Source organism: Jatropha curcas, chromosome 3, assembly GCF_041381405.1.
Source record: "Jatropha curcas cultivar XTBG-Jc1 chromosome 3, XTBG_Jcur_1.0, whole genome shotgun sequence".
NCBI lineage: Eukaryota > Viridiplantae > Streptophyta > Magnoliopsida > Malpighiales > Euphorbiaceae > Jatropha > Jatropha curcas.
In genome coordinates, this window is record NC_143153.1 from 26,552,143 (window position 1) to 26,564,484 (window position 12,342).

The 12,342-nt window shown below is 30.6% G+C and overlaps 1 protein-coding gene across 1 annotated transcript; it reads left to right on the plus strand.

The window, feature by feature from the left end:
* The first annotated feature begins 9,476 nt into the window (after positions 1–9,476).
* Positions 9,477–11,414, plus strand: LOC105628217 (scopoletin glucosyltransferase). The gene has a single exon (XM_012209596.3). It carries the CDS (start codon positions 9,592–9,594, stop codon positions 11,137–11,139), a length of 1,548 nt encoding a protein of 515 aa, XP_012064986.1. The 5' UTR covers positions 9,477–9,591; the 3' UTR covers positions 11,140–11,414.
* The last annotated feature ends 928 nt before the right edge of the window (positions 11,415–12,342 follow it).

The window sequence follows — 12,342 nt, forward strand, 5'->3', positions numbered from 1 at the left end:
GTAATTTAATTCGATTCCAGCTTATAATATTAGATTTATTTTTCTTTGTTCTTGTTATAACTTATTATTGTGCTTAAGGCTTCCAGGCAGAAAAATTCCCCTGGATTGAATTATTTCAATAACATCATTCGGGAGAAGGGTTATTGATATGAATAAGGTAATAATTTACTTGAGAATAATAACTTGATGTGGAAACTATATGGTTTGACTCAAGGGGGGCTTTCATAAGTTAATAAAGTATTAAGTTGTGAATTCATAAAACAACCATAAAACCTAATGATCTGATTCATGTTTAATTTCACTATTAATATAGGTGATTAAATTGGATTAGAATAGCTAACAATAAATCGGGAGAGCTTGTTAGTAACCTTAGGGTTGTTTTCTCCTACTTGAACAATTAAACTTGATTAATGAACTAATAGAACAAGCTGGATAGAATTAAATGAAATCAAATTCCCTAGTAGCTTAATCCCCTGATTTCTTTTCACCTAAATTTTGTGTTTGATCTCTTTTACTTTGAATTTTATTTACTTTACAGCGAACTCCTTTTATCATCGTCTAAATAATAATAGGTTAACATAATTTTGGTAATTGATAAACAATCCCTGTGGATACGATACTTTCTTACTCTATACTACTTGTTGCGATTTCGTACACTTGCGAAAAACGCTGTCACCTGCAGTACCTCAGAACCACTTTTTACGGCTTTACCGATATTTTGTTGCCTCGCGACAACGCCAACCTACCCCATTAAAGGGCTGACGATGAAGGATCTGGGGAATTTAACCGCCAGGCTTCAGAGCGTCGAATAGGATAACCTGGAGGTAAGAGCCAGTGCTTCGTCACAGTGTCACACTGTGAGAACCCTCCATGGAGCGGGCTCGGTGTTGCCCTAGTGGCTCTGATACCAACAAAAGAGAAAAGGACCGTTTACTCTGATATACTTTAAAGCTTGATTTTAAACAAAGTCATATATGTGTAGAGAGCTAAGATTATTAATGGGATTTAAATAAATACAGATACAAACATTTAAAGATAAATCATAATTGTGAATTAAAATACTATGATTTAATGGATTTATATGAATACTTATATAATGCATTAAGTATGATACACAAGCAATACTAATTTCTGATGTGGAAGATCAGACTAAGCTGCATCCACAAAGCATACTTATACAACATACAAATCACAGATAAATTTAATATTTATCAATCAACTCAACCAATTTTAATTGATTTTATTTTAATTAAGGTTTAGGGTTCCTGCAACCTTAGCCTGGGATCCCAGAACTAAGTCAGAGTGTGGAGGGAGAAGAGAATGAAGCCTTTAACAGGGCTTTAAGAAGTAACAATTTATATTTACTAAAAATAAATTACAAAATACAATAAAATTTATAATATTGAAATTTAAACTTACAAGAGTTTTAAGACTTTCAACTTGAATCCTTTACAATTGAACTGGGAAAGGAGGGAGAAGTTTTTGGGAGAGAATATCTACGCCTATAGATAAAGCTTATATTGAATTTTATGCGATTATATGTTATGCCTTCACAAGGGGAAAAGGCTCCCTTAAATAAAATTTTTTGGAATCTTTACTATTTACTTTTACTGTTGGTGAACAGTAGTCTCTGTCGAAGAATCTCTACTGTTTGCTTTTACTGTTGGAACAGTAGTCTCTGTCGGAGAATCTCTACTGTTTGCTTTTACTGTTGGAACAGTAGTCTCTGTCGGAGAATCTCTACTGTTTGCTTACTGTGCCAAGTTGACCTTTACTGTTGGCGAGTGGACCTTTACTGCTGCTGAGTGGATCTTTACTGTTGCTGAGTGGACTTTTACTGTACTTGAATTCTGGCGTTTTTACAAAGATTGAAGGAATAAGGTTCCTTCTGCCTGTTTATAATGATTCAGAACAAGATGAAGACGATGATGTGTCCTTCTTTTTCTTTTTTAGCTTTTCTTTTCTTTTTATTTTTTCTTTCTGTTTTAACTTCTTTTTTCTTTCTTTTTCTTTTTTACCTGCTTTACTTTGGATTTTTATGATATCGCTGTCATCACTTTCGTCACTAGATGAACTAGATGATGAGGATGATGGTAAAACAATTTTACCCTTGTGTTTATGGTGTGTAGTGTTTGAAGATTTACTGGAGGATGCACTTTGGGCTTTACTGGTGGATGGATTTATGGGCTGTTTTGAACTGGTTGAGAGTTGTTCAAACATCTCTTGACAGATCAATTTATATTCTTCTGGTGTTTTGGCTGCAGCTAACCGGGCCTGACATTGGGCTTTTTGGATACCAAACTGGGGGTTATCCTGAATAGCTAATGTATGGGCATAGGTTAAAGCTGGTTTAGATGGGCTGGATAATTTATTGCGGATCCATTGACTAATTTTATGTTCAGTGGTGGAATTCTTGAATGATCCCCACCATTTTATTTTATGTCTTTTTATTATCATGGGAATTTGGCTTCTCGGAACATACTGATAATCAAAATACCATTGATATACCCATGGAGTGAAGAAGGTCATACAATAATACATCAAAGAAGGAATATGAACTTCTTCAGGTTTAGATTTATAATGGGTTTTAAAGAACTGGTACAAAGAATGGATATCAGGAGGAATGATTTCCTCGGAAATTCCTTTAAATTGCCACCATCGTTTAAACCAATTTGGGAATTTTAAATCAGTGCGTATATTTTGATCAAAATATATTAACCATGAATGTGTAGCTGTGGGGTTTTGAAGACAAAAAACTTTATCCCACGCTGCTTTATAATCAAAATAATTATACGTAACATAATGCTGATGTAATAGTTTAAATTGTATAGGAGTATAAAGAGAAGATACGGGCCAATCCTTAGGATGGATGACGCGTTTTATTTGTATAGAAGAGTAGGAGATAATTTTATTTTTATCAAAAGTATGTTTTATTTTTACAGATCCTGTATCTATTAATATATTATGATAATATGCCTGAGGTTTTGACAACATAGTTGGAACAAAATACCAATTCTCAGGATAATAATTTTTTATAATTTGCCAAGGATTGGTATGATTATACCCATCCTCAACTTCGATTTCAAAATCAAATAAATTTTTATCAAACCATTTATGTATATTACTAGTTTTAGTAAATTGGATTTTTGGCAAATCCACAGCTATCAACGGATTTGATAACTCTTTACTGTCTACCGTTTGAGACAGAGTAGCCGTATCATGGGCGGATACGATCGCTTTAGATTTAGAAGACATACCTGGGTCCTCTGTGGAAGAGGATGCCATACCCTGCAGTGCTTTAATTACTTCAGGAGATTGAAAAAGTTCCTTAATCCATTTTTTAAGGTCTTTAGGAGAAGTGGTTTTAGTGTTTAAGGTTTTACTAAGATCTTCAGACTGCTCAGAAAGAGCTTTAGTTGGGGAGCCGGAATCTTGTTTAATTTCTTTCCCTTTATCCTTCTTTCTTCCCATTGTTCTGTAAGAATTCTCTAGTTAGAAAGTCTGGAATATTATTATCATTACCTTTAATATACTCTATGTCAAATTCAAAAATACTTAAAAGCGCTTGCCATCTAGCAAAAATTTGTTTAGAGGCAAGGTTTTGGACATCTTTCTGCAAAACGTCTTTTGCAGATTTACAATCAATACGAAGTAAAAATTTTTGATTTAAAAGATCAGATTGAAATTTATTTATACAAATAACAATACTTAAAATTTCTTTTTTAATGGTAGAATAATTTAATTGAGTTGAAGTCCAATGACCTGAAGTATATTGGATTATTCTTTCTGTACCATTAATTTTTTGTTTTAAAATGTCTCCATAACCAATATTAGAAGCATCAGTTTCAACAATTTTAAAAGCATTAGGATCAGGAATATCTAAGTAAGGGATTTCTTTTACTAATGATTTTATCTTTTTTACAAGTAGAGTATGCTGAGTTGTCCAAGGACCAGCATTTTTACAAAGTCTATTATGTAAAGGTTTTATCATGCAATTTAAATTTGGATAAAAATCAATTACATAATTTAAACAACCAAGAAAACGTTGTAATTGGGGTTTATTAGAAATTTCATCAGGAAATTTTTCACCAAAAACAAGTGCTCTTTCTATAGGTTGAATCTTACCTTGTTCTATATAATGACCTAAAAATCTTATTTTAGTTTTAAACAAATCCATTTTAGCTTTACTTAATGCTAAACCATTTTTCTCGATGACCATACAAAATGTTTTTAAATGTTTAAAATGATCTTCAAGAGTTGTACTAAATATAAGCACATCATCAATATAAACAATACAAAATTTAGAATGAGGGTTAAAAATATCATTCATGATCCTCTGAAATTCATAAGGAGCATTTTTTAATCCAAAAGGCATTACATTCCATTCGTATTGACCAAATGGAACTGTAAATGCTGTTTTACATCTGTCTTTAGGGTCAATTTGGATCTGCCAATAGCCCGATTTCATATCAAATTTACTAAAAATATTTGAATTATAGAGTTGCTTTAAAAGATCTTTTTTATTTGGAATAGGATACCTAATCCATTTTAAAGCTGTATTTAATGGTTTATAATTTATTACTAATCTGGGAGCACCACGTTCTATTTCAGCGTTTTTATTCACATAAAAAGCTGCACAAGACCATGGGCTTCTAGATTTAGAAATTAATTTTTTATTAATTAAATCTTGAATTTCATTTTTACAATGGTCAATCAATTCAGGACTCATCTGAATTGGTCTAGCTTTAGTTTTAATGGTTTTTTCATCAAAATCTTTTTCATATGGTAAGTCCACTATGTGTTGTTTACGATCCCAGAAAGCATTTGGATGATCAGCACATAATCTGTTTTCCATAAAATCTTTTAGAGTTGAAATTTTATTTTGGATGTCTTCAGTATTTAATTGGTTTTTAATTCTATTTAAACATGCATTATTTTTCAAATCTTTTAAGTTTTCTTCTTTAGATTTAATCAAAGAATTTATTTCTAACATTTTAATAGAATGAGCTTTTAACAAATTTAATTGTTTCTTTTTAGGTTTTTCTGTAAATTCTAATTTAGCTTTATAATTTTTTATTTTAAATTTAATACAATCCTCTTTAACTGAATATGGTGTTATGAGATGTATAAATGGAGTGCCTAATATTACCATATAATTTATCTGAGGTGATAGTAAAAATACTGTGTTTATTTCTAATTCTTGATTTATGATTATTGCATCTGTTTTTCCTATAATTTCAAGTTTAGATTTGTTGGCTGTACTTAATTTTTCACTAGTTTTTAACTAATATCTTTTAGGAACTAGATCAGATTTTATACAGTTTAAATCTGCACCTGTGTCAAAAAGTGCAATTGCATCTATCACAAAATCATTTATTTGAATGTTTATTTTTACTAAATATTTTCGTGAAGTAATTTCTTGTAATAAATTGAGAAAATTACAATCTACATCTTCATCTAATTCATTTATTTTTAAATTATTATCTGGTTCGTCTTCTTCTGAAGAAGAACTGGAAATAAGTTGGGATTCTAGTATTTTTATTTTTTTAGAATTTTGTTGAAGTTGGGTTTTTAATTCTTTTACTTCATGTTTTAGCGTCTTAATTTCTTTATATAATTCCTTAGTAGATTCATCCGCATCTAACTTTTTAGGTTTATTTTTATTTAAAATGGTAGTTAAATCATAAGTATTAGACTGAATTTTAAGAGTAATATTTTTTACTTCATTTTCTTCTTCAAAACTTTTTATTAGTTTTTTAAGAAGTTTAGCTTTAGTTTCTTGATCTTCAATACCATTAACTACTGTTAATAAATTACTTTGATCTTTAGATAACATGTTTAAAGAATATTTTGATGAACTGGAAGAACTTGTAGTAGTTCCTAATTCATCAATTTGATTTTCACTTTCATTAATCTCCGATTCCGAAGAATCCGAATCAATATATAATTCATAAATTTTATTTAAAACATTATCTTCTAAATTTAATTCATGTAATCTTTTATTAAATTTACAAAATTTAGATGTATGCCTTTTTTTACCACAATTGTAACAAGTCAAATTTTTATAAGAAGTTTTAGTTGTAGATTTAGAAGGTTGTTTATTTTTGTGTTTATAAGAAGATTTTGTTCTCTTTTTACTATAAAATTTATCTTGACTAGGTGTAGACCTATATTGTTTTTTAGAGTATTTATTTCTATAATATTTTTTAGGTTTATTTGTTTTAGAACATTGGCCATCACATTTCTGTGGAGAAGTTATACTATAGTCAAATTGTTTACAAAAAGATCCTAATTCTTTTTTAGTTTTCTGCATTTCATATTTTATTGTTCTTTGAAGTTTTAGATCATGACATATTTGTAATCCTTCCTTTTGAATTATACTAATTAATTGTCCATAGGTTAACTTACTATAAGGTATAGGTTGACCATGTTGTTGTTTAATATGATTTCTAACCTTTTCTCCCAAGAAATAAGGTAACCCAGCTAAAAACTTTTTTTTCCAAAAGCTTTGATTAGAGTCTTCCCTTAACATTAATCGAGTGAGAAAAGTCGTTTTATAATTTTGAAAATCACCTAAGTTTCTACATTTTAAATTACTAAGTAACTCTGCATTTTTATCTTTTAAGTGAGATGGATCTCCTATAAAATGAAGTGAAATAGTGAGAATTAAAGATGACACTGCATCTTGAATTACTTCACCATTTTCATCATATATAGGTTCACCTTCATCATCTATTTGAATGATGATGAAGGTGAACCTATATATATATGTATACATATAAAGACTTCGTTTTAGTATTCTATGGATTTAGATCTACCAACAAAAGGGTAATAAAAAGACTCAGATTTACTTAATAAAAACGCCATTTACTATAATATCCGCAGGATCAAGAATGCGGTACGAAGTCCCTGTCGCGGCGCCCATACACCAGGACAACGCCCATACACCAAGATCGTGACAACCTGCAGTACCTCAGAACCACTTTTTACGGCTTTACCGATATTTTGTTGCCTCGCGACAACGCAATATATATATATATATATATATATATTCAGCATTTTTTAGTGTACAAAATAAGAAATAGAGTCAAAAATACCCAATTAGCATTGCCACAAAGCCAAAAAGTAGTAAATCACACTCATTGAAGATTTTGAAAGAGAAAAAAAAGATTTACAAAATTAAGTGAATCAAGAAAATTTTTTCCTTTCGAAACAAGTGAATCAAGAATTTCGAAAGTTGTTTAATCTTTTATCTTTAGAAAGTTCTTTGTTTATGTATTATTAAAGAAAGAATCTGAAGTTCATGGACGTGACTTTAACACTACTTAAAAAAAAAAAAAAAATTAAAAAGCATACACAAAATTAGAAATTAATGCAAACATCAATCACCCAATTATTAACAACAAACAGAATGATTACATAGCTCAAACAATAAGGCCAAGACTAGAAAATGTAAGATTTGAAGCACACAAATCATTCTCCTTTTATCTTTTAATTTCCTGGAAAATTATACCCAGGATGGACCTTTTTGCTGCTTACTTTACTTGAAGAAGAAGATGAAGAAGTAGAGACTTTCCTTTCTTCGGTGGAAACATTATTTCCTCCAATTCTTTCCTCTTCTGCTTTCTTGAGTTTCTCCTTTTGCCTCTCTCTTATCAAATAAACTCCTGCACAGGCAGCTCCAATGGAAGTCATGGCTTAGTTAAATGCTAATCAAAACTACCCAAAACCCAAATCTTATTTATGTCGAGTGTATACAAGTTGAGAGGTTCCAAATGTGCGCGTATATATATATATATATATATCCCACAAATATTTTTAATAAAATACCTTTTTTCTTAATAACAGCTCAAACAACAATATCAAAAGACATGATTATTGCTTCTGTTTGTTAATCGCTTTTCTGCTACAATGCTTTACTCATGGAAGGGAGTAGAGTTGTTGCATGCTAACTTTTGTAACTCTCTGGCTTTGGTATTAACCTTCTTTTCTATTTATTTAGAGGTGGTTGAAAGGCATCAACAATGAAGAATTTATTAAATAATGATCAAGTCGAAAACTGATTTACGTAAATTTTCGTTGAAGGGTTGTACTGTTATAAGAACGACCATATATGCGAGGGATTAATTTAATTTAAATGTTGGATTAAAATTTATTTTTCATGACCTAGTGTCCTAGTCTATGGTTCTAATTGCATCTCATGGCTCAAGTTCTCATGTGATTTGGTTATTTAAAAAAGAAAAAAAAAAGAAAAGAAAAGAAAAGAAAAGAAATTTAAGTTAATATGGAGTTCAAACCCAGTGAATGTTTTCATCACTTCAAACATTCTTTTATGCCAAAAGAAGTCAAGCCACAACTGTAAATTGATTAAAACTTTAAAAGTTCATTTTTAAATAATTTGATTATCTAGTTTAGTTCATTTTTACCAAAAAAGATTGAAGTGCTAAACTGAATAACAGGGTAGTCCCTCTTAACTCACTGAATTGATGAAAAATCTTGTGATGGGAAGAACTCAAACTCGAGACGAGACCTCCCAAAGAAGACCAATCAAAAGTAAGCGTTAAGATCTTAATTATTTCACTTAATTTAATATATTTTTCATAAACTTAATTCAATTTAGTTATTTTTCTAAAAAAAAAAAATGCCTTACGAAAATCTGAACTGAACCTTCCAAATCCAGATTGCTCTAGCCTGGATTCATTTTTTAACTTTCACTAATTTTTTCTTAAGTTCTACTTCGCCTGTTTCACATTCTAACTGTTTAAAAACTTGTTTGACTGTTACTACAAATTTAAGCAAGGTGTTAAAATAATTATTTTCTTTGCTATGTGCACTGTTAAATGGATGCGATCCTGAATAAATATATACATGGAAAACATTTTTAGCATAATTTGTGTGAGATCCAATATGAGTGAAAAGACTATAATATCCTTAAAAGGCTTTTCAGCAGTATTAGATATTGCTGATGTCAGATTAAATGTATACTTGTAAGATGTGCATAGATACGCAATCAAGCACATTTAACAAGTAATAAGAAGAAACCATTAATGTTTTCAGGCATGGAATATGTGATTTAACAACAAACCGTTTGTTGTCAAACATTGTCAGTATTTTACATGGTTGGGGAACTACAAGCCGTTTTGTCTATTACAAAAGCCTAAATACATCCAAACCCAAACCTCTAAATCCTACAAATTTTGGCTATTGAGACTCCAAAAAATTTTATGTCCATTATTTTTTTACTGACAAATGGATAAGTTTGATAAATAAATATTCCCTTCTCAATTCAGTAAAATCCTTCTGAACCATCAGAATATCCAAACTGATTTCCTGTATTTGAATAGAAGATATAAGAATTTATAGTGGATTTTTCAATCTAAACAGGAGAAAATCTTGAACTGATAAAAATAGTATCAATCACATGATTTATCTTCCGATAAAATCGATTGACCACTGGCAATCAAAAAATCCTCCGTTTTTAAGCATTGTCAAAACCCTCGTTTCTCTCTTTCTTTCCCTTCTTGGAAACCACTTCTGAGGTTTCCTTTCACCTCCATCTCCATTTGCAAAAGATCTCTCTCTTTTGGAAAAATGAGTTTGAGAGAAGAACAGATTCATGTCATGTTTCTTCCATACATGGCACCAGGTCATATGATGCCCATGGTAGATATGGCCAGGCTATTTGCTGCAAATGGAGTACGAGTAACAATAGTCACTACAAAAATGAATGCAATTCGTTTCAAGAACTCTATTGACAAAGATTTCAGATCTGGTCGAAACATTTCATTGGAAATTCTTTCTTTCCCTTCATTACAAGCCGGATTACCTCAAGGCTGTGAAAATTTGTCTTCTACAACCACGCCTGAAATGACTATTAAATTATTCCACGGCATTGGATTACTGGAACCGCAAATTAAAATCGTTTTCCAACAACACCGCCCTGATTGTATTATTTCCGATTATCTCTTTCCTTGGACGGTTGATGTTGCGGCGGAGCTTGGAATTCCAAGAATTGCTTTTAGCGGTAGCAGTTTCTTCAATCTTTGTGTAGCCAATAGTATTGAGTGTAATCGGCCTCATGATCTCATTAAATCGGAGACGGAATCATTTATTGTTCCTGGATTGCCCGACCAAGTGAAATTAACAAAATCGCAGCTTCCTGATATTGTAAAAAGCAAAACGGAATTTTCTGATTTGTTCGATAAATTGAAAGAAGCGGAGAGAAAAAGCTTTGGAGTTTTGATGAATAGCTTCTATGAGTTGGAGCCAGCTTATGCAGATCACTTCACTAAAGTTACAGGAATAAAAGCTTGGCATTTAGGGCCTGTTTCTCTTTTCAATAGAGATGATGATGATAAAGTGCAAAGAGGAGATAACACTAATGTGTGTGAGCGTAGTTGCTTGAATTGGCTTGACTCGAAGAAACCCAATTCTGTACTTTACGCTTGTTTTGGAAGCCTTACTAGATTTACTAAGGATCAAACAGTTGAAATTGCTAATGCACTAGAAAATTCAGGATTTCCATTTGCTTGGGTTGTAGGTAAGATTGTTAAATGCAAGAACAATGAAGAAGATGAGGAAGAATGTTGGTTGCCTGGAGGGTTTGAGGATAGATTGAAAGAAAGTGGTAAAGGAATTGTAATAAAAGGATGGGCACCGCAAGTTCTAATACTAGAACATGCTTCAATCGGAGGATTTTTAACACATTGCGGTTGGAATTCTATTCTTGAAGGTTTATGTGCAGGTGTGCCTTTGGTTACATGGCCAATTTTTGCAGAGCAATTTTACAATGAGAAATTGGTAACCCAAGTGTTAAAATTTGGAGTGCCTATTGGGAATGAGATATGGAAAGTATGGGCAAATGAGGAATCGCCATTAATAAGGAGAAATAATATTGAAAGAGTAGTGAGATTGGTGATGGGTGATGGAGATAAAGCAATGCAGATGAGAAAAAGAGCAAGACAATTACAAGAACGGGCTAAAATTGCAGTTGAAGAAGGTGGGTCATCTTACAACAACTTGAAATCGGTAATTGAAGACATTAGAGTTTATAAACGAGCAACAGAGAAAGTAAAGGAAATTGAAGGGAATCATTTAATAGAGTTAGAAAAACCCCAACAAGAGGTAACTGCACCTTGATCTCCCTCTAGAATACAATAATGGCATGTCATTTTTATATTTTGTTCAAATTGATGAGATGGAGATGGTTGAACTATCATCATCATCTTCTTCTTCTTCTTCTTCTTTTGTACCATGCATTTTCAAAACGTAGAATTTCTTTTTGGACTAATCACTATGTGATGAAATTTCTTGCCTTTGGATTTATGCCTATATAATTCGTGGAATTGAAATCCCTTGCCATAAATTTTAACGGTTGAATATGAAATGTTATTAAGGCAGTGTTTGTATTTTCTTTTCTTTTCTGCAATTTATTTTTTTTTTTATAAATTTGCTTTCTGTATATATTCATTCTTTTTTTTTTTTTAATTTTATATGCACATTTTGTAATTTGCTTTTCTATTTGATTCACTTTGATAATTTTATATACATATTATTCTATAATTATATTTTGTGTACAAAACACAGTTCTTTTGCGTGACAATAACAGTGTGGCTGCACCTAGCCACGGCTAATTAACTTTTCCATAAGAAGGAATAGTGATTTCTTACCAATAAATATATACATAGCCCAAGATGCATATTTATTTATATAAATATACTACTAATATATATGTATATTTAGCTTAACAACCAACAAAAAATAAGCTGAACATAGTCTAAGATAAACCATTTTGTTCTAATTTTGAAAATTTATTGTAATTATATTCACTTAATTAAAATTGAAATGAAGAATAACTGATTATAACTAACATATTTTTAACTATTTATTATTGGCACTCATAAATATAACTAACATAATTTATTATTTATTATTTTCCATATTTGTGATATTTCAAAATTTTTAAATATAAAAAAAGACTGTATAATTAATTGTTAATATCTATAATTGTTACTCAAATTCAACTTTTGGTCTTACCAACAAAATAATATTTAAATTAACAATTTTCCCTCTTGACCTCTCTAATATTAATAAAAAAAAAAATCAGAAAGTAAGTTACAGCATAGCTTTCTCACCATTTATTATTCATTATTCAACCTATACAACATATTATTGACAACTGGATGAGAAAAGAAATTATGAACAGCTGCTGCTTGCTTAAAATCTATATTGCAAAAACACTTATTATTTTTATTATTATTATTATAGGAAATAAAATAATTTTTGATAAGAATACATGATGTGATTTATCAGTTGCAGTCTTTATTTTTCTCATTCTCTTCA

What these genes read in the sequence shown, in the direction of transcription:
- LOC105628217 (XM_012209596.3), top strand. Translation starts at nt 9,592, where the DNA reads ATGAGTTTGAGAGAAGAACAGATTCATGTCATGTTTCTTCCATACATG.